The following is a 21,661-nucleotide window of genomic DNA, read 5'->3' as shown; positions in this document are numbered from 1 at the left end:
TAAAATGTCTGTGGCCGTGGCTGAAGGTCCTCAGACTCTGATTATCTACTTTCATTGGTTAGTTCTAAAATGTAAAAATATATGAAAAATTTAGCAACTACCGAAGTATCGCATGTGTCATACACACAATTCTACTTAATTATTATAAGACCGTAAGATGACTAATGCAGTTTAGCAAAGTGTGTCGCCTTCACCAAGTCACCTACGTTTCAAGTTCAAGCGTAAGCCACTGGTCTAGCGAGCCTTTTACTCGGAGAAAGTAAAGTTATTTACTTAGTAGATACGCAGATGTATCATTTAGCCCACTAACCTGTATATTACCACAAATACAGACATGAACAGTCATAATGTTTAATTTCAATCGCACATTCGGCAGCCATTTTATCAGTGTTAGCAACAACTGAACCGCTCTTCCTAACTCCAATTAGTTTTGCATTTTGCACAAACGGTAAATATTGCCGCCGCGGATATGTTCGCCTCTCGTTGTTAATTAGTGCACTCGAGTTATTACATTAAAATTGCTTATGGTTCGAAAGCGTCTCCACTAGTGCATACCGCAGCTACCTACACTAAAAGCATATTTTGAAAACATAAGTAACTATGTGCGAAAATAAATAAAGTACAGATTATTATTTGTTTGTATTCAATAACAAGGTCAATTAATAAAAGCTGTCGGCCAGTGATAAGAGGTCATCGAATCGCAGTCTTATCTTGGTTCAACGTCCGCATAAGATTTATAAGGAAGAAAATAGCAAATAATAATATTATTATTAGCTTTTATTACTTGAAATTAATTGAGAACTAGTTTTATTTCGAATATGAGCACATTTTAGTAGCGCAGATGTATGCGCGGGAGCAGCAGTGATCGTATTGCAGAAACAATAGCCGGCGCCGGCGCCGCGGTCGCTGCGGCAAGCGACGACCTAGCCTTACGTTACAAGCTGGCCTATCGCTGTCATCGTCTTACTACCTATTAATATTACCAACAAAATTAACGTGTTTCTATAAATCTTCCCTCCACCGATAACTAGGTCCCATCCCATGTCCATGCCTTGTTTCCTCTACCATTGGACATTAACTCTACTCGTTTTCTGTGCCAGTGGTTCAGTAATTATCTTAAGCGACCTTTTTTCATTATATTAATGATTATTATTTCTCGATCAAATCAAATAAAATTAATTTTAGCTCTCTTCTTAATGACTTGACATTGTATTTATGTCTTAGGTACATTTATTTTAAACGAAATGTTCCTTGGAAAGAGTATCGCACAATAGAATCAATGTGACGGCGGCCTTAGTGTTCATACTTATCAAGTTACAATGAGCCTATTGTAATTTAGACTAGAATTATAGGAAATCTATGAAGTTAGTGACGAGAGTTCTTGCAAGTTATGATGGATAACCCTGGTACTGTGTAATGGTTCAAATTACTTCGAAGATAATAAAGCTGAATTCCAGATTTCAATAAATTCGTAAAATAACTAAATGTGAAATCAAAGAATCATAAAATACACGTAAATTGAATCTACAGTATAATCAGCTCCCGTAAATGAACATGTAAAACACGAAACCAAACATTCAAAATCTGACGACAGCAAACATTTAGGAAATCGTAAGTAGAGATATAGTGTGACGCGGATCCAGTGCGGGAGGCTGCGAGCGGAGCTGCGATCAATACGCGGAGCCGTCGACGCCGGCACCACCACGCCGCGCCGCCGCCCCTCGCACGCCCTGCCGGCCCCCGTCGCGCGGCTACGAAAGCGAACGCACCGACCTCGCTGCCCTTCACCAAAGTGTCGACGACCCCTGGACCCCTCGCGCCTCCCTACGTTCGCATCAGCCCTTCGCACTTCTCCAGCACGATCTTCGTGACCTGATTACTTCCTAAAATTTCTTTACTACTCGAGCTAACAGGCAATTGGATATATTTTAGTACTTCTACCTTAGTATTCGGGTATTCAAAACAGATAGGTCAATGTACGCGACGAATTAAAATATTAATTTCAAATCAATACATAAGAGGTTTCGTTTTATATTGACCTTCTAGTCACCTTGAAAGTAAAATCGTCTTTATTTTCTTTGGGTGGTGCTTCCGTTTCTCTAATGCCTTTGATCAACTCAACATAGGGAAATTATTTCGTTCTAGAGTTTTTTTTATCTAATTGATATTATTACAAACTACCAAGGTTAGTTATTGAGCAAAACTAACGGCCGATACTGATAACTAAAAGTCGTAACTTTGCGGGGAGTCTAGCGAATGAACTTGAATGAAAGGACCTCCACTGCATCAGACACTTACGTGTAGTGTACAGCACTCTATAAAAAGCTTCTATTCTATTTATATTTTAACAATTTCAGTCCAAAATAAATAAAAGACAGACGCTAATTAAATGGGGATTTATACATTAATATATTAAAAATATCTGAACGAGATTGCGATTTAGTAGATAGGTCGTGACTCTGAACCATGATATTATAAAACTGTTAGTGTTTGTCTAATTGATAGATAGTTTGACCTATTTTGAAGAAAGGTGTCAAACCCTATGTGCACAGGCCCTTAACAGTGCGTAAGACAAATTGCGCTTACAAGCAACGGAGTCGGATGTCGCTGCGGCATCTCACGTGGCTCAGTCCACGACTATTTTAGGCAGCGTGCATGGCATTTGGGACGCGTGCTGGAAACTACCTACTTACTGTGGTTTATTTACGGATGCCCTACTAACAGTTCTGACTACATCGATGAATTAATATATCTTTTAAAATTTTCGGTGCAATAAATATTTACATTGTAAACGCTAAGCATCCGAGTACATTATTGGGGTCCGAGAGTAATCGTTCACGGTCTTATGAGCTTTAAATTAATTCATGTCTTTATCCAGAGCATCAAATAAAAAAAGTGCAGCTAATTAGGTTCTGAACACCTGAGCAAGTGAACGTTTTTAACCCAACATCGCAGCTGTAAATTTAACGGAATCAACATTGGGTATCTATCTACACATTTATCTTCTATTTCTATCCGTTTAGATCACCAACTTTTACGGAAACCATAATTATAATTTCAAAATACGTAGTTAATTCGTATTTTTTGTTAGGTTTCAGTTTCACGCGCCAATAACTTAAAATGGATTTTGCAATTTAAACCTAATCATGCCTGAATGATTTGTTATACGACTTTGATTCTGAAACAGGATTAAAAAGATATAGATATAACACGCTCTCTAGGCTATGTGATCTTTCCATCAGCACCGGTACGGTCGCACGGGGCGCAGTAGGAGGGTAGGTAGGTAGTACGCGTCTTATCGACCCGCTTGTCGGGACAACGGACCGAACCGACTACTGCGGCGTGCTCGTACACTTGACATTCGCGTTCCCCAACAGGGTTCACGACCCTAAGCGTTAAAACTAATAATATCGTACCTACAACATACGTAAGATCACGGTTTATATTTTAAGGGTAGGCAAATATTAGCACTCACTCTTCACTTCTAATGCATACCATCTATTAGGCATTATGATAGTAAGTTCCATAGTTACCCATCCAAAAAAGCTCAACAATACTTTGTCCAGCCTAGGGATCGTGATCATTGTGATCACCACCGTAAAAAACTATTCATTTTTACTTTCTTTAAATCAGAGAGACTTATTCAAAGCTACATGAATACTTTTGTATTTTAACTTTTGCGAACGTAGATAGGTACGTACTTATGTTCACTTGCTATTACTACAGAGAGAAAACTATGGGTACTAAGCTTAGATAAGACATTATTTTTCCCTTTATTAATATTCTTGTAATTCTTTTCCACTGTAACAAAACCACTAGTTTCTCATGTATTTTAGATAGATACGTGCATATTACTAATAGCTTCTGCTGCGTCTGCCATCGGGAACAAATTATGCGTAGGTTAGCTACCGTCGTACCAATAGAGGCTTGAGACGTACTGTTTTTTTGCACTCAATATTTTCCTCATAATACTACAAACCTAATTGAACGTAACTGACTTATTATATTTTGTCAACAGGCGAGGAGCACCCAGGACAGAAACAACGCAAAGGGTTCTTCAGAAGTCTCTGGAAAAAATCTCGCCACTATTCTCTAGAGCACCCTTGAGGATACACCACGGAAGACTTTCGACTTGACCACGATTCGTTTAGATTTCCTCGCCCTCAGCGTTTGGCAATCAAGAAATGTATTCTGAACGATTAGTGTAGCGGATCATAATAATAGGTACTTCTGAAAAAACGGTACAGAAGGTCTGTCTTCGAACGAACATGACAAATATATTTTTTAAACATGTTTAATATGTACGTCATGTGACATGTAATTTTGATCAATTAAAATTATTAACCAATTTGTGCGAGTACGTATGTATTTGAGTAATGATAGTACATTTTCTATAACCGATTGGGTTATGGAATCTTAGCAAATAAGACGTGTTGGCTTGTGGAACTCGGAGTATTATTATTTTAATAATTCTGATGTATAATAGGTATATCGAACATTGTGTATTGGTTTGTATAATTCGTGCTTTGATCAACGCATAATTTATTTCTTAAGATGTGATAAGTACGTATTTTATTAATACACGACAAGAATTTTCATTTAATATAAATAGAATTGTAGAAATGTAGATAACCACGTAGCAAGTAAAACAGACGCGTTTTATTTCATCTATAATGTTATAAAAACACTAGAAAAATAAACAAACCAATTGTATACATGTTTACTTCACAGGAAAACTAACTACTTTGCAATTTCTTTCCACATTACTAAAAACCTTGCTCGAGTGTTAATCCTAAAGAACCAAACTCACTTGATAGATTTTATTATTGCTACAAGTTTAACATTTTATACCAATCCTTGTATTCGAGTGTACTTAACTCTTTAATACTGTAGATTTTGTCAAAAGGAAAATAAAATTATGTTCATTAGAAATTATGTTTTCGTGTTTTATTGTGTACTCCCGTCTGCCTCTCTCGTTTAGTTTTTATATGAAGAAAAACAAATATATTATAATACAAATCATTTTATTATTAGATAGACACAGTTCCCATCGCTTATCAGAAACAATGTACAAAGCTATAGTAGTAATATCAAATATAAACAATATGCACCCTTCGTTTACTGCAAGCCTTGTCTGAGGATACAGGGTAATTGAGCGCTTCTATTTCTGCAGCTAAGAGATAGAATAGAACAGAATGCAAAATGTTTATTATTCACTACACAAGATTATAAATGCGGCACAATTAAAAGAAAGCATAGCAGAAAATTGTAATAGCGGGCCATGTGGAGGCCGGACCGCGGCGCGTCGCGGTTCGAGCCTCGTTTGCCACGCACTCATGTGTCGGATATTACTCACACGATGGTTCCAGTGGGACTAGAGATCTTCAATTAAAATCGTAATACTTGGGTTACAGTGTCTTTCAATTTGTAACAAGCCCTTACACGAATGCTATTTATAATTATATATATATGTTGTATAATGTTGTTACAGTAATTTCATTACGTGGTTATTATAATTCTTTTCAAGCATCTGTACGTGGGCATTGTGTCTAGATGGCTAGTGACGATATTTAAGTCTACCTTGATTATAATTATAATTTAGATCATTGTACACGCCAGATAAAGTATCAGATTGCTTGAGAAGAAACCTAAAAAAATCTCTATACATCATGCTTTGAGACCTGCTTGCAAAGCTGCTTACTGGTCAATAAAAGCAAACTTTAAAATACATGTTTAAACCATTACAGCATACAATTACTTTATGGAAGCGGTGAGCGTAAAAAAAGGGTCCAAAATCCGCAAAGTAATTGCATCTGCACACAGTTACTAAACGCATCACGCACTGATGACGCCATAATTTATCGAATATCAAAACAAATGAACGGTCCTTATCACTTTATAGAATATACAAAATGCAGTTACTTATTTCCCTGTGGAAAAAATATTATCTTATAGTATTCTTAGATCACGGCGCGCTTCGATCTGTAAAAGAAAGAAATGTCGTTTTTCAAGTGTTACCGAAAATCATCGAATCTGTCAAGATTATTAAACGCGTTTAAGAACTCACCTCTAATAACCACAGGTAATTAAATAGTCTCCTAACTTCTCCACTACGGATGCGGCTTGCTGGGGTTGGATGGGTTCTTCATACAGAGAAATTACGACGGCTGAAACAAAATATTGAAATAAACTAACCGCTGCAGATGTATTCACGACAGCTACCTTGATTTACTTTCCCCGCACGTAACGGTGTTTAAGTACGGACTTTCCCTTTCATTAACATAAGCAAGATTACCAGAAGGTACGTAACATTCAATTAAAGTTACGAATAACTTAGTTGAAATTAGAACATTATATTATGTAACCACGTAACAAGGTATAATACTACAATAAATAAGAAGTATATTTTCTTATTTCGTTCTATATGTTTTCTTACAGAAAAGGCTACAACAGAGATATTTTAAAAATAATGCCTAAAATTACTTTTATGAATTTTGTACGAGATATCGCTTAAAATTGTCATTATTACTGATTTGACGCCAACTAGCACTAGCACTTACTACTGACGTATGTTAAAAAGTAAAAAAAAAAAATGTTCAAATAAAATGCAAAAATGACGTTTTAAATTTTACCATTGTGGTAGTTGATAATAAATCGGTTGTACTAAATTTCGTATATTTTGTTGGTAAATCAATGTTTCCTTTATTTACAATAAATATAAATATTAAGTTTAAAATCAGCATTTACCAACAGTGATTAGAAATTTTGGTAATGTAATAAATGCCGTTGTATAGTAAGTTTGCAGATTTGCAAGAAGAAATACCTACATTACTATTTCAAGAAAATCGTATTTGCGTGAACGATTCCGCAAGTTCACAATTCACAGTTGTAGCATACCTGTTGTCCTAAATCTAGACCAAAGTGTTCTTTGTCTAAAACTAGAAAAAAGCTGTTTGGACAAACTGATGTTTTTAACGATGTAATATCAAGATACTGATGTCAAATAAAAAATACAACCAGTTGTGTGGAACAAGAACCTAATAACTAGGTATACCACACTTCCTATACGTGCGGTGAATTTATCTACGCATTTTTTAATATCTAACCAAAATTTCGTATGCATTGTTTTTCGTACACAAACTGATACAACACGAGTTCGTGCGAAACGGAAGTTCATACTCCGACTTTAGTAAATTCGATCCCAATGTATACCATCCCAATACCATCTCGTAGGTTAGTGAGTTTTCACTAATCGAATCGAAAGTATCGTCTATAAATTTAGAAATAGTAGTGATGAAATTACCGACGATTAATGTAGATGCAAGTTGGGTGTTCTAAGTTACGCGGGACTAACAAAAGTACGAATAGCACAATAGTTTAAAATATCCACATTGGTATCATCAATAGAAATATCGATAAATATTACAAATACGGGAAAGAACAAATAAATAACATATCTCAGAAATGTGATCTTTATAACATTGCTTACCTTGCTGTGTCTTCATGCAGTGCACGCCGACCTTGCCAAGTTTTGCGCGTATGATGCGGTCTGTGCCACTGAGGTAGATGTACCGTGTACCCGCTATCGTCAAGCCCCCGCTCGTTAACATTGATTCATTGTCGAAACCGGCCACTATCTTAGCGACTTCATCTTTTGATATCTGTTAAGAAAAATACGTTTATTAAATAAACATTTATAAAATCCGAACGAAAATCTATGGTTTTTCAAATTCTCATTTAAGTGATTTATAATAACAATTCGACTACGACTGCAAATTAAGCGATTCAATTTCTGCGGCGTAACATGGGTTCGTCTGCCGCACGAAACACTTGCGTCTGAGTGATCTAAAAAGTGTGTTTGTTAATTCACTCACGACAAAAGAAATCTTGTGAGTAAAACACCCTAAAAATTTCATTCATTAAACTTCCCACCAAGTCCTATATAGCCCTAAGCATTTGCAGCATTCATACATACATTTTACAATTTTGACCTAACAAGAATACCTAATTCAAACTACTCAGTGAAGTTGTTCATGTAACATACAAAAAATTAAGATTAATGCAGCTGACTAATAAATGGTAGATGACACAAAATGCATATTATTAATGCTGTATAAAAATAACTTAGGTATATTAAATATACAAAGATTGAAATAACAGCACTTGGTTAGAACAACTAATGCTGTATATTAGCCAGAATAGGTCAAAGAACTCTATAACATTGTAGTGGAAACGGAACATTTTCAGCAACATACCTATATTATGCTATTATAACACATCAGGGATATTTATAATTTTGGAACATATTTTAGTTGTTTCATTATAATAATCTGTCTTAAAATTGTTTTATAAATTCATTTAACTGAACAAGTTAAAGTTCTTTATTACAATCTAGTCAAATATGAAATGCAAAATAATACTTTAGGCTGCTAGCACACATTTCCAATTGGGGTGGTGTCACATTGATCAGGTATTTTAATTATTAGTTTGCCCTGTCTTAGTTCATTCCATTTAATGGAATGTATTCTTTCTTTATCCAAAAATACAAACCTTATTTAGCACTAATAAGAATGTTTGAAATGTTTGGTTACAAAAGCTACCTATATGAATTGTACAAATTACAAAGGGCGTAACAAATCAAAATTGTTTAGTTTAACAAAGATAAATGCTTAATATTTATTTGGAAGTCGGTTAAAAAAATAAATGCATTTTTAGACAAAATGGAACATTTGTTTCAAATTCCAAGACCGTTGTGTAGGGAAGATAAGCTTCCTCAAAAGAACTTTAATAGGTACTGTGTGGAATATGTATAGATTGATGATTAATAAGTCAACGGCATCACCATTCCAATAAGGTACAATTTCACATCATGTAACTAATAAGGATGTTTTACATACTTTTAACAGTTACAAATTCGATTAGAAATTAACATTAAAATAAAATACCGGCCGGCATTCATAAAGAACTCTACAATGCACACCAAAAGACGTTAAATGAGTTTCAGTAAGGACATAATAGATAAATTGAGGAATTAAACATTGAATGTATTATTCTGATTATTCGTAACGCAGCGAATTTACGTTTCTAATCCGAATTGCAGGCTCCCACCACATGTCGCCATCTTGTCATTCTCGCCGGATAAAGAATTCGTCATCCGTCGAACCTACATTATTTGAACTGCACTCGATAACACTATATGACACATTTTAAGCACTAATAGAGAAAATGTAAAATTCACTGACTCTTTAGGTATAATCTTGACTGAGGAAAAACTTACTTCGAAGCCTTCTGACTTGGCCCAGACATTCCCATCGTGACCGGCAATCGCAGCTTTTGTAACACATCTGGATGCCATTAACTGTTTATCGACATAATCTTGCCAGCTCATTTTGATTGAGTTCGACTTAAAATAAAACTACACTTGACTAAATCACAATCTACTCCTCACAACGAGCAAGCGCTTCACACGAACAAAAAGCACTGCCGTTCCAAAATGGCAGCGTAGTCATAGACATAACCGGAAGAACTCAATGACCAACCTTACAAACTCAAATTTGTTTATGGTTTTCAAAGACAAAAGACTTTTTATGGTACAGTCTGTAAATTAAAAGAAATAGAGTTTTTGAGCGATTTTGTGAAATATATTTTATTAACGCTGTCTAATAAAACAGTTATTAAAACATGTGCAATACAAAAATATTTGTAACAAACTTCTCGCACACTACCATTATATGCGAATCATACATAAATTCTGAATTTTTTCGAAATTTAACGTTTCCTAATTTTTAATTAACTAAAATAATATAAGTCTACCCTTACATAAATTGTTTGTATCCAAAAACATGGATCATTTCCTATATTTTTTAATTTATTATAATGTTTAACTTTGTCCTATCGTATGCACAAATAAATGGCTTTCGTCTTTTCCGTTCGCATCCGATAAATACTGAATAAATACTGAGTATTTCTTCACTTTTTTGCTTAAATACTCGAGAAAAACTGATAAATACTTAGTATTTACTCGATATTTATTTATTTTGAGCAATTATCCGAAAATCGCCTATCTATGATAATGTCCTACAAATTGACAAATCGGATGGTGAATAGTACGCTTTACGGTATGTAAATAAAATCGTTAAAACATTGTAAGGGTAGTTTACACAAACAATCTTATGTTAAAAATTTTAATAATATTCTTTAAAAGAAATAATATTTTGTAAAAATGAAATAAAATAAAAAATATTTTAAAACAAAATAGATAAGGAATAGACAATAATCGATACATCAAAATAATTCATGTATAGAGTAAAGAGGACCTCTATCTATTCCATAAACTATCGTGACGTAATTCCGGTATTTCATTCCTCACTATTTTAGTATTATCCGTCTTGGAATATTCGCGCACGTTTGTAAAGTTTTAAGAATTTTATAAATCTTCAAAAAATATTTTAAAATTATTGTCATACATTTTGTGTACTAAATTGACCAGTTTCAAAAAACCTATAAAAAAAGCTTCTGTTAACTTAACTTGACCTTGCTTATGCTTTGCTAGTTCTTTTCCGTTCAGCAACCGCGATTGTAACATGTCGTATTCACCAGAAAGAAGGTAAGTGGAGTTCTTAAAGTAATTAAGCCTTATTTACAAAAGATTATATGTTGTAATTGAGAGGAAAATCTTCAGATTTTATTATAACTTAGTAAATTTATGTAAATGTGCTATAACTTGTGAAATAATTCCCATGTCCCTGTCGCCGATTGCCAACATGGCGCTGGTAGTAGTACTTTATTATAAGTCTGATTCAGCGCACGTGTTTTATTGTAATATTTGCTTTTCTTTGCCCATATGTATTAAATGCTTCTAGTAACATTTGTTTTGTACTGGTTTTATTGCGTTGCTTGTTATAATTAACGGCAAATCATTCTAATGAAATGCCAGTTTGACAGAAGCACTACTAATACTGCAATTTTCACACATTTTGCATATTCATTCCAAAAAGGTTAAGTAAGTTAGTATATGTTTCATAGACTCATTTATTTACGTTATTTTATGTTATGTTTCTCAGATCAGAAGATTGGCCGGAAGATTCCAAAAATGGCCCGTCTAAGGATCAAGGCAACTATGATGGGCCTCCAGGAATGGAACCCCAAGGGGCACTTGATACAAACTGGCACCAGGTCGTGGAAAGCTTTGACGACATGAATCTGAAGGAAGAATTGTTGAGAGGAATTTATGCTTACGGTTTTGAAAAGCCGTCTGCTATCCAACAACGCGCTATTATGCCTTGCATTCAAGGCCGTGATGTCATAGCTCAAGCCCAGTCTGGTACTGGGAAGACTGCTACCTTCTCTATTTCAATTCTTCAGCAAATCGATACCAGTATTCGTGAATGCCAAGCACTGATTTTGGCCCCTACTAGAGAGCTGGCTCAGCAGATCCAAAAGGTACGAAACGTGGTATTTTTTTTTTTTGTTGTTTGGTGATTAGTAACTGTTAACAATGTTTACAAAATGGATGCCAGAATTGACAGTGTGTTATTTTTAGGTGGTGATTGCTCTTGGGGATCACTTGAATGCTAAATGCCATGCTTGCATCGGCGGCACTAATGTGCGCGAAGATGTTCGTCAGCTGGAGAGTGGTGTGCATGTGGTGGTGGGTACACCTGGTCGCGTGTACGACATGATAACTCGTCGTGCTCTCCGTGCTAACACTATCAAGCTGTTTGTACTTGATGAAGCTGATGAAATGCTGTCAAGAGGGTGAGTCAACTCATTGTTCTATTTACTCAAAACATAAAAACAAGTAGTAATAATACTTCACATTGCTTGTGATTTCTAAACAAACTTCAGTATTATAGATTTTATTGTTAGAACAGAAAATCATAGACATAACTTAAAACATAAATTTTTACCATGCTGTAATATTGTTACTATTAACATGTTGTAAACAAAGACAGTAAATGATAATGAAGAATTATGCATACTGGTAATCAAGAATGTGTATATTATATCATTATCATAACCATCAGCTTACAACTGTTCCTCTGATAAAAAAAGCCCTTTTTTCATATAGAGAATGAATAACAAATAATACCATGCTAGCTCAATGCCGATTATCAAAACTGTGCCGCGCTTGGGAAACGAGCACCTTAATTAACCATTAGGATACCACAACTTAATAGTTGTTTAATGGTATAATTAATAGTAATTACAGTAATAAGTTAATAATCATAATGATAATTAGAAGCCTAGAAAAGGCTTCTTATCACCCAGAGAAAGAATAAGCAAAATATTACCATGAAATTACCATGCTTGCTTGTGTTTTAAAACAAGCATCTTTAACTATCGGGCTACCTCACCATAGTTGCTTAAGGCAGTACACCTTAACCAGTTTAATGCCCAATGGCTACAACAACTTCTATGCTACTATAGAATGTTATTTAATGACTACTTCTGTTGATGTTCCAGATTTAAAGATCAAATTCATGACGTCTTCAAGATGTTGTCAGCTGATGTGCAAGTCATCTTGCTGTCTGCTACTATGCCAGATGATGTGCTTGAAGTTTCCCGTTGCTTTATGAGAGATCCAGTGCGCATTCTTGTGCAAAAGGAGGAGGTATGTTGGAATGCTCATAATTGTGTGTTCTATGTAGCACTGACAGACACATTTTATATTAATGTAAATATTGTAAGAAATAGTAAAGACTAATATATTCCTTGTTCTTTATAGCTTACCCTGGAGGGTATTAAACAATTCTATATTTCCATTGAACTGGAAGAGTGGAAATTGGAGACACTTTGCGATTTGTATGACACACTGTCAATCGCTCAAGCTGTAATTTTCTGCAACACCCGTCGCAAGGTAAATTATATTTAATACAATGTCTTAGATACACCATATGCCTTTCTGCTGCATTCTGACTGCTACTGTAAATTCATATTAAGTGTAAAGTATTCCTTTAGCTTGTAGTCCTATGCATTTGCCAGCAGAACTTTAAGCTGTCAATGCAGTTGTTTTGCAATTTTATGATGTGTGTTTACTACAAATCAAATCAGTTAAAATGCAGTTGTTAAAATGTTGTTGTTATTTAATATTTGATTTAGTTTATCTGTTTACCAATTGTTTTACATAGTTTGAAGAGTTTTAATGTCAACAAATATTTTAAAATTGCCATTATTATTTCAGGTGGATTGGTTGACTGAATCCATGCACGAGCGCGATTTCACCGTGTCTGCTATGCACGGTGATATGGACCAGCGCGAGCGCGAAGTCATTATGCGTCAATTCCGTACAGGATCTTCTCGTGTCTTGATCACTACTGATTTACTCGCTCGTGGCATTGACGTTCAGCAAGTCTCTTGCGTTATTAATTATGATCTGCCTACCAACCGCGAAAATTATATTCATCGGTAAGTACACTTAAACATAGTACTAATTTGGTCATTCATTTATTTACCTTACTTGTTGTAAAGATAGTACTAAATCTTTTGACATTTAGTAATATTTGTCAACAAATTTCATAATACATGTCTACCATGTATGTCCATAGGCCATGAGTGGTTTGGGCTTATGTGCCTATTGTGGGAGATACTGTTAGATGTACCTGACAGTGCCAAAAACACAAAAACAATGAAATAAATTTTAAAATCCTTACAAGTTCACTTACTGAGTATTATTAAAAGTATTAGTTACTTGTTTTATAATTCAACATTTCAAATCGGCCAATATCCCATATCGCAGATGTTATTGTAAAGATTTCCTTTCCAATCATTTAACTCATTTCTTTGTATTTTTAATACTTCATTATTGCTCAGATTGCCATTTTCAATACCTGTCAAAAGATTTAGCTAAATATTTTAGTTATAATATATTATTAAGTGTAAATTTTAATTGTACTTAAATTGTGCTTTGTTTTTACAGAATTGGACGAGGCGGGCGTTTCGGTCGTAAAGGAATCGCAATAAATTTCGTTACTGAAGCGGACAGGAGAGCACTCAAGGACATTGAGGAGTTCTACCACACGAGCATCTCAGAAATGCCCAGCGATGTGGCTAACCTCATCTAAGGAGCCTGCGCTTACCTGGTTTATACTTTGTGTCCTGCGTTCTATTTCAATATTTATAAGGTGTGTGTATTAGAAGAAGCCTTCTAATAACCGCTGTGCCGAATTTTTCATTGGAACTCATTTCGTTCGGACCGATATAATCGTTTTAGTTTAATTAATGATTACATTATACTATAATAGACGTATCAATATAAGTTTAATATACATAGTTAGGAGTAAGACCGGCTCGGCCGGATGGCCCCCGTTCCGCGCAGGCCTCTCTGCCGCTTGCATAGAGGTCTCATCGGGTACTGGAGAGGCTATTTCAATCACAAAAGTTCTAGAAGAAAACCCACTGTATTGTAACTTTTTTTCCAGTTGTACATAATATGGTAACTGTTTTTGTAATACCCTAAATAAATATAATGAAATATCTCACCTGTATTGTTATTGATATACTTGAAAATTGTAGCGCTCCATTCCCGATCGGAACCTTAATTTCTCTAAAACGTTGTATTGAATTGTGAAATTTTGTTTTACAGAAGATCTACCCACTGAGCCTGTGAAACGCACTTTGGACACAACTATGTGGAAATAATAAATCAAAATTTCCTCAATATGTTCATTACTTTCTTTTGACAGGTCCTTATTGTATCCTGTATTCCCATTTACATTTGCTTTTGCATTTTACTTTTTAAAGATTGTTTTCTACATGGTTTTTATGTTCATTTCGAATTATTTATATTTTTGGAATAAATTTTGTTCGAAGTATTAGTGACTTTTGACAAAAATGATAATTAAGGTTCCTATGCTTACATAATATTATCTTTATATAAGTAGAAAAGATAACCTTATTCCAAATACATTTTAATTATGTTAATTTAGCTTATAAACTCTTTGTGACGATCAAAATATATTCAGATATAAATGTATGACGATATAAATTAATGACAACTTTTTTTTTGTCTTGACTCAATGTTATACCATTAGTACCCACTCATAAGTGCATAGTATAAAGATTATGATCGCTATTCCAGATTTTTGATGAATTGGAGCTGCGTATTGTAAAGAAATGTGAATGGATTGATCATGTAGCAAATGAAGTTACCTAGCTGTAAAATTAATGAAGTGCAGAAAAGAAATTTCTAAAACAGATTATTGATGATATTTTCGTCCTTGCACTGCTTCAGAAGTGGTCCTTCTGTTCTTGGCAAGTATGTTAACGGCCCTTGTTACTCTGTATCTCCTGTGAGATAGTAGTCATCGAGCATGGTTCATAACGGATTTGCTATGGTTATTGATAACATGATAGGTTTGAGAATACTTGGAGGCATTCCAGAATTGAACCACACGCCTGAGCAAACGTAGTGTAGGGCTCTCTCCAGTGAGCTGGTGATTTCCTAGTTATATTTAGTGTGTGGTAGTAAATTGATACTAACAAAGGGCTCGACTAGCCCATGTCTAAAAGAGTGGGTGGAAATTGAGTTCAGAGTAACTACCGCCTAGGATACTGTCGCTCTTGGCGGTAAAAGAACTCCTCTTGACGAGTCTCAGGGTGAGTTACACACATGCAGCAGAGTTCACTGTTATCAAAATTGTGGAATAGGTAGGTACAATATCGAGTAAGTAAGCACATATGAGATAGGTTTGTGCGTAAATAGGGACGCAATTTATAAATCTACACACCTTTTCGTATAATTAATTCCACAAAAGAAGAACACCTGACACTTCAGGTTCTGCAAACGTACAAAGAGCGTTTGGCTCGGCTTGCGTGAGCTGGATGCTTATACAGGACACTGTCTGTACCTATCCTGTAACCGACACTAGACCAGTATTGTGTTGGTTTTTGGACACAGATCTAAAGGCACTTGTTTGCATGTATGTATGTAGTACATTGACGCATTCACTAGGCGTGTAAACGACTTCCAAAATGATGTATGATTATGCGCTATAAAAAAACAACAGGCGTAGATAATGAGATCAATATTCTGTGGATATTGTGGATTCGTAAGCCATAGTGTGGAGAAAAAGCCAAAATCGATAAAAAAAAGTGACAAGGTATAGTATACTGTATATTATCCCAAATTCAATCATTGTTTTCGAAGGAACCATCAGATAAAACGACAAAATAAAACATGTGACCAGTCAGGTATATATAAATGTTATTGCTTTTTTATTCATTACCTAAGTAGGTCAGTGCCGGCGTAAGGGCCACTGGTACCCTGGGCGAAAATATTGGCGCCCACTTGAGGGAAGCAATATCAAGTGTTAGTATTTTGCGGATACCATCGGCGTCCCCCAGAATTTGTCGCCCTGGGCCATCGGTCCATCACGCCCCCCCCCCTGTCATTAGTATAACAAAACAATCAAGTTATTCACGCCCCTTCCCATACAAAATTGTAATATACTGCAGTTTGCTGGTCATGTCGGTTATGGTTTTGACCAAAACGAATAGAGTATTTGCGACCTCTTACATACTTATGGTCTGTTACTATTATAGGTAAGGTACCGTAAAACATGGCAACTTTACCATATTTTGGAACAAAAATCGAAATATATTTTTAACCATAAGACGCATAGAAACCAAAACTATATATTTAGAATTGTAGTCTATTGGCTCACTTTACTGTAATCGTCATTATATACAAACGCTTACTTTAGCCGTAGTAAAGAAAAAACAACATGGGTAAAGATACCAAATTTTTGGCAACTTTACCTACGCGCCGTATTCATCGTGTATTGCATATTAAAGAGTTGTTGAGGTACAGAGGGCTTCATCTAGGACCTCTTCGTATTATAATGCAAACAATATGAGGAAATCTATAAAGATAACGGCTACACAGACGTTCGGGAAAGTTGCTTTCATCGTAATTTACATACAAATAATTTGTTACGCTCGGGGTTGTCAAAAAATGAGAATTATTTTTATGACATGTATATTTAAAAAAAAAATATAAACCTTAAACCTAAAGTAAAAAAAAAGCATAAATATGTGGCAAAAATATTGTTCCCTTTTAAACTAAATTAAGTTCTAAAATTTTAAGTATTTATGTTTAAAATTGTAAAAAAAGGCTACAAAATAATGTTTAATCTTTTGACTTTTTAATTTTTTGACTTCACTATCTCCATAGCTAATTTTAACATTACTTTCGTATACTTTTTATATTGTCTAGCTCCGAGTTTTCTGCGGTTTTGTTTCATGTGAGCCATTTTGGCTCTAAAACAAAAGGTATTATTAAATACATTATAACTTATCATCCAGGATATTCCTATTATGCTGGGAAATTTAGGTATTCGAAAATGGTTACATACACCCAAGGAAAAAAACATTTATTGCCAACCCTAACTGTAGGTAAAGTTGCCACAAAGCAGGCCGTGGCAACTTTACCTAACCTGTGTCAACATTACCGAAGCGATTATTTATCAATAAATTAAAGAAAAAGCAATTGCTGACTTACACAGTAATCCCAAATATTATACATACAAGATCCACTCACCTGTGACAAATAATTTAGAACTCTGTGAGCACAATTTAGGAACTACTAACTTTTAGCACATTTTCACGCACTACACTGTAACGGCCATTACTGGCATAATAGCAGTCTTACGTCTACGCAAAATATAGTAAATATTTCCTTTTAAAGTCTAAAAAATACTACTATTATAAAACAGAATCTAGTGGGTAGATTTTTAGATAAATGAGTTTATACCGAATACCTATAGTATGGTAAAGTTGCCATCTGGTAAAGTTGCCATAGTTTACCGGTATTATTATTGTTTATGAATTATTTAAATCGACTTTGGGCTTTTTTGGGGAATGTTAATTTCGTAAGGTGCCTTAATTTTTGAGATTCGAATTAGGTGGTGCTGAGCTGATGGAGTCTGTCACCAATAACGTGAATAAAGACGTGACAAATTAGCCCTTTTCCGGTCGGTCAAACCCAGCTCTATTCTAAGCAAATCCTTGAATCGTCTTAACGAAAAATGCCTCAAAGAACGTGCGTCACGAGTAATACAAAGCCGTAGTCATGCAATCTCGCCCTAGTAATAAATTAAAATAATACAAATATTTCGAATTACTTGACCAAAAATGTATAAAAAGCTCTTGGTTAACTTCCTAAATAATTAGAGTTGCCAAAAATAAAGTTAATAATTTTTATTTCGTTTCATAATATATTTAATAATGTAACAGTAAAGTCCTTGAGGTACTTATATAATTATAATTTCACAACATTCAATAATAATTAACATCGCTAGACAACTACATAGCTACCTACTTATAAAACTTAATAAATTAATATCACACTTCTGGTAATGTTCATGTTGACTAAAATTAAATGGAACAAAATTTTCAACAAATATCATAAAAATGCAAAAAGTAGTATAAGTAAAAGGACAGATATAGGAAAAAATATGTAAATAGACATTCGAGGATGACAAACTGACACAAGAATAGATGAGTCACTTTCTTCATTTTGCAAGCCTTCTTTAGTGGGTTTTTCAACAATAACTAACTCATCACTAAAGAAGTCTATGTTGAATTCACATTCAGTTCTATTAACACAGACTTTAGATTCAGAATTATTTACATATTGGAATGTTGGCTTATAAATATCAAAAATTGCATGAATATCATTAATCCCACTGTCTGAATAAAATATGTAATAATAATATCCATCAAGCAATACTTCATGAACAACTTTAAGAGTTGTGGTGTTTTCTAGGTAATTAGTACTGTTACACTGCACAGAGAAAGGAAATAAGCGATTTATTAGAATCATATCATGAAAACACTCATTTAATGTTTTTTCAAATCTAGAAACAGGTTCCTCTAGTTCTACAGTGCTGTTGAAAGCATTCCCTCCATGGTAGACACCAGTATCCAATAATGTATTTGGATTATGCAATGGTATACCCTTTATATCCCGTTTTGCTCTTTCTTGAATAATTTGAGATTTCTTTACTGTTGTATCTTTGGTATGTAATATATTTTGAGAGTTATCATGACCATCTAAATTGTTATCTTCATTACTATTTGTAAGGTGTTTTCGAGTATAATTTTCTTCAATTTTCTTATCTGGATTTTCTAATGTCACAAGCAGTCCTTGGTGTTCTACTTTTGGGATACTTTTTTCTTGTCTATTGTATCCATCTAAAATTCCACATGTATTCAATATCCTATCCCCTTTAACAACTAGAATTTTAGAACCTCTGTGTTGAGAACATGCTTTTAATTCTACTGAAGCACCTTTTAGTAAATAAAATCCCCAATATTCTAAAGTGTCATCCAGCAATGTCATTGACTTTTTTAATCTTATGTGCTTTCTCTTGTTGGATATTTCAGGGGTACCTTTCATCTGGAAAGCACTAAATGTAGTGTTCATTTTCAATGAATGCTTCTCACAAAATATTGATGATTGACCTTTATGAATTTGAATAACATCCGAGTCAGATATTTTGTACATAACATCAGCATATTTAATATTCCTCAAATATAAAGGTAATACTATCAGAACCGATGGTAGAATAGTGGTGAGCAGGCAAAATGTTATAACACGCCGTGATCCATGCATTTTATTTCCATCTGCAAAAAAGAGATTAATTTTTACATAACATTATTTACCAAATACAATAGAACACTACTTAACTTTTCTTATTAACAGTCATTTGTTTGCAAGATATTTTTGTAATAATATATACTGTATACATATTGGAGTGGAATATTCCTTTGAATTTTTAATTTATTAGGTCCAAATCTTACCACTGAATTCTTATGTTGAAAATATTTTATCCACACACAGGATACTTAAGAAATCATTTTAAACTTGTATATGCACATTATTCTGCTAGCAAACCTTGCCTTGAACATTAAAATATATAACAGAAATGATGATGGATTGTGTTTATGTTTACAATTAACACGATAAGTATAATGTCATTCGTTTCAATCTGTCATTGGTGTCAAAATAAATGTCACTGACAGTTGACAGACAATGTTCCTGTCTCCGACTTCCTGTCTACCATGTTTATAGAAGGTCTACAGATAGTATTTATTATATTAGTAGCATTTTATCTAAAATAAAATAAAATAAAATATAGTAGTATTTTCTTTGTTAGATAGGAATTAGACAAATAATAGCAATTAAAAATTGATTTAACTAAATGCATAACAGTATTATACTTTAATAAACGATAAAAATACGAATATATTTAATCAATTGAAAATGAACAATTTAGGCATCATTAGGCATTTTAATGCACAAATAAAAAACGTCAGATCGTATGGCAATATCATCAAGTATTTTATAAGTTTTTGTGCAATTATTTTTTTTCCTATATTTGTTCGTGTTATTTCATCGTACTAATTTGATTTAAAAATCAAAGATATCAACAAAAAGCGTTACTTTCAGTATATAACATTGAACTAGGAAGAACATTGAATGTTGTATTGCACAATACAATAATACATTCAATAAATAGTTTATATGTATAAATAGGATTTGAAAATAACAATACTTTATTTGTACAGGTACCCCATACAAGGACGTTAGAATTTTTCAAAGCCCTATTCTCTGTATTGACAAAGATATTTATGTACTTTGTTATATCATTGCGGGTTTACATTGAAATCAAAGGTGGTAAGATTTTCATCAATATCAATAAGATTTTCATCATAGAAATATCTCCTGAGTCCTGAGTATTGTAAATATTATTATGTACATAATGTTAAACTACAAAGAACTAAGCGAAGTTTAGACGAATTATTCGTATCGTATCGACCATCCAGTTAATAAGTACTTAACTACCCAGTTATTAAACAGTGAAGTCTTGAACAATAACATAAAATGGTTAGGATTATGTTATGTCATACCTATGCGTACAAACCTAGCTTCTTCAGAAGTTTGCTACTGGTGATACTTACTATATTCTATTTCATAGCTTATTTAGGTAATCAATGAGCAGCATTTACAAAAAATAATGCAAACTTCTACTTACTTGTACCTTCTTACTACCTAAACCATGATGTGCCTACTCTACCTATTCTAAATAACAATAATGCAAGTAGTAAATAAAAATTGAACTCACCTTCTTTATTTACGTTTGTATAATGATAATTAGTATTATAGTACGACGTATTTACTGGTCTCGGTAACTTTTTCTCCATCTTTGTACACTTTTATTAATTAATAGTTAGATAGAAAGAAAAATACAGTCATTTAACTGCAGTGCCATTTAACAGTATTACATTTAATTAGATATATAATATAATAAACCAGCCAGCGTAATAGGTTAATGATAAGCTTATCAAATGTTTTATCAGTTGTACTATATACGTCTGGTCCACAAGACTAATATGCATACTGGTTCGCCTCGTCGCGTCGTGCCGTGATTACAAAACATTTGTTTGCGTAAAGTTAAATATCGTCAGCTAGGTATAATGTTATTAAGTAAACTATTGGGCAGTAATAACATATGTAACACGACTATGGTAATAAGTAAATACTGAATCCGATAAATTATTATTTTTACTTTTAGCATTCCGCATTAAAATTGCACACTAAATCCGCATGTGTCAACTGTATAAACGACTAAATACTTTCTTTCATTGCTCACGTTAT

General features: G+C 33.9%; 4 protein-coding genes across 7 annotated transcripts in view; 2 read left to right on the top strand and 2 right to left on the bottom strand.

Annotated features, from left to right (window-relative positions):
- Positions 1 to 4,935, top strand: part of LOC118273208 (uncharacterized) — a 163,524-nt gene extending 158,589 nt beyond the window's left edge. For all 3 annotated transcript variants that reach the window (XM_035590050.2, XM_050694157.1, XM_050694152.1), the window contains one exon: positions 4,019 to 4,935. In XM_035590050.2, the coding sequence (XP_035445943.1) occupies positions 4,019 to 4,107 (89 nt within the window). In that variant the 3' untranslated portion in view covers positions 4,108 to 4,935. The remainder of the gene's footprint in view (positions 1 to 4,018) is intronic.
- A 72-nt stretch (positions 4,936 to 5,007) lies between these two features.
- LOC118273211 (profilin) lies at positions 5,008 to 9,524 on the bottom strand. Its single transcript, XM_035590055.2, has 4 exons — positions 9,278 to 9,524; positions 7,490 to 7,661; positions 6,068 to 6,167; positions 5,008 to 5,982 (listed from the first exon to the last, which is right to left on the bottom strand). The coding sequence occupies exons 1-3, from the start codon at positions 9,386 to 9,388 to the stop codon at positions 6,070 to 6,072; spliced, it is 381 nt and encodes a 126-aa protein (XP_035445948.1). The 5' UTR covers positions 9,389 to 9,524; the 3' UTR covers positions 5,008 to 5,982; positions 6,068 to 6,069.
- An 833-nt stretch (positions 9,525 to 10,357) lies between these two features.
- Positions 10,358 to 14,813, top strand: LOC118273207 (eukaryotic initiation factor 4A). 2 transcript variants are annotated; one of them, XR_004783404.2, is made up of 8 exons: positions 10,377 to 10,606; positions 11,064 to 11,442; positions 11,543 to 11,757; positions 12,466 to 12,613; positions 12,728 to 12,859; positions 13,184 to 13,407; positions 13,919 to 14,123; positions 14,585 to 14,813. XR_004783404.2 is itself a non-coding variant. In XM_035590048.2 (7 exons), the coding sequence occupies exons 1-7, from the start codon at positions 10,584 to 10,586 to the stop codon at positions 14,061 to 14,063; spliced, it is 1,266 nt and encodes a 421-aa protein (XP_035445941.1). In that variant the 5' UTR covers positions 10,358 to 10,583; the 3' UTR covers positions 14,064 to 14,477. The 2 variants fall into 2 exon arrangements, 1 of the variants encoding a protein (XP_035445941.1); XM_035590048.2 differs by lacking the exon at positions 14,585 to 14,813 and having other exon boundaries at positions 10,358 to 10,606; positions 13,919 to 14,477.
- A 3,370-nt stretch (positions 14,814 to 18,183) lies between these two features.
- Positions 18,184 to 21,401, bottom strand: LOC118273206 (uncharacterized). Its single transcript, XM_035590046.2, has 2 exons — positions 21,129 to 21,401; positions 18,184 to 19,626 (listed from the first exon to the last, which is right to left on the bottom strand). Exons 1-2 carry the CDS (start codon positions 21,205 to 21,207, stop codon positions 18,404 to 18,406), a joined length of 1,302 nt encoding a protein of 433 aa, XP_035445939.2. The 5' UTR covers positions 21,208 to 21,401; the 3' UTR covers positions 18,184 to 18,403.
- Positions 21,402 to 21,661: the final 260 nt, after the last annotated feature.

This window comes from Spodoptera frugiperda, chromosome 1, assembly GCF_023101765.2.
Source record: "Spodoptera frugiperda isolate SF20-4 chromosome 1, AGI-APGP_CSIRO_Sfru_2.0, whole genome shotgun sequence".
Taxonomy (NCBI): Eukaryota; Metazoa; Arthropoda; class Insecta; order Lepidoptera; family Noctuidae; genus Spodoptera; species Spodoptera frugiperda.
The sequence above is the reverse complement of the archived record's forward strand: the minus strand, read 5'-3'. Positions and strand labels throughout refer to the sequence as shown.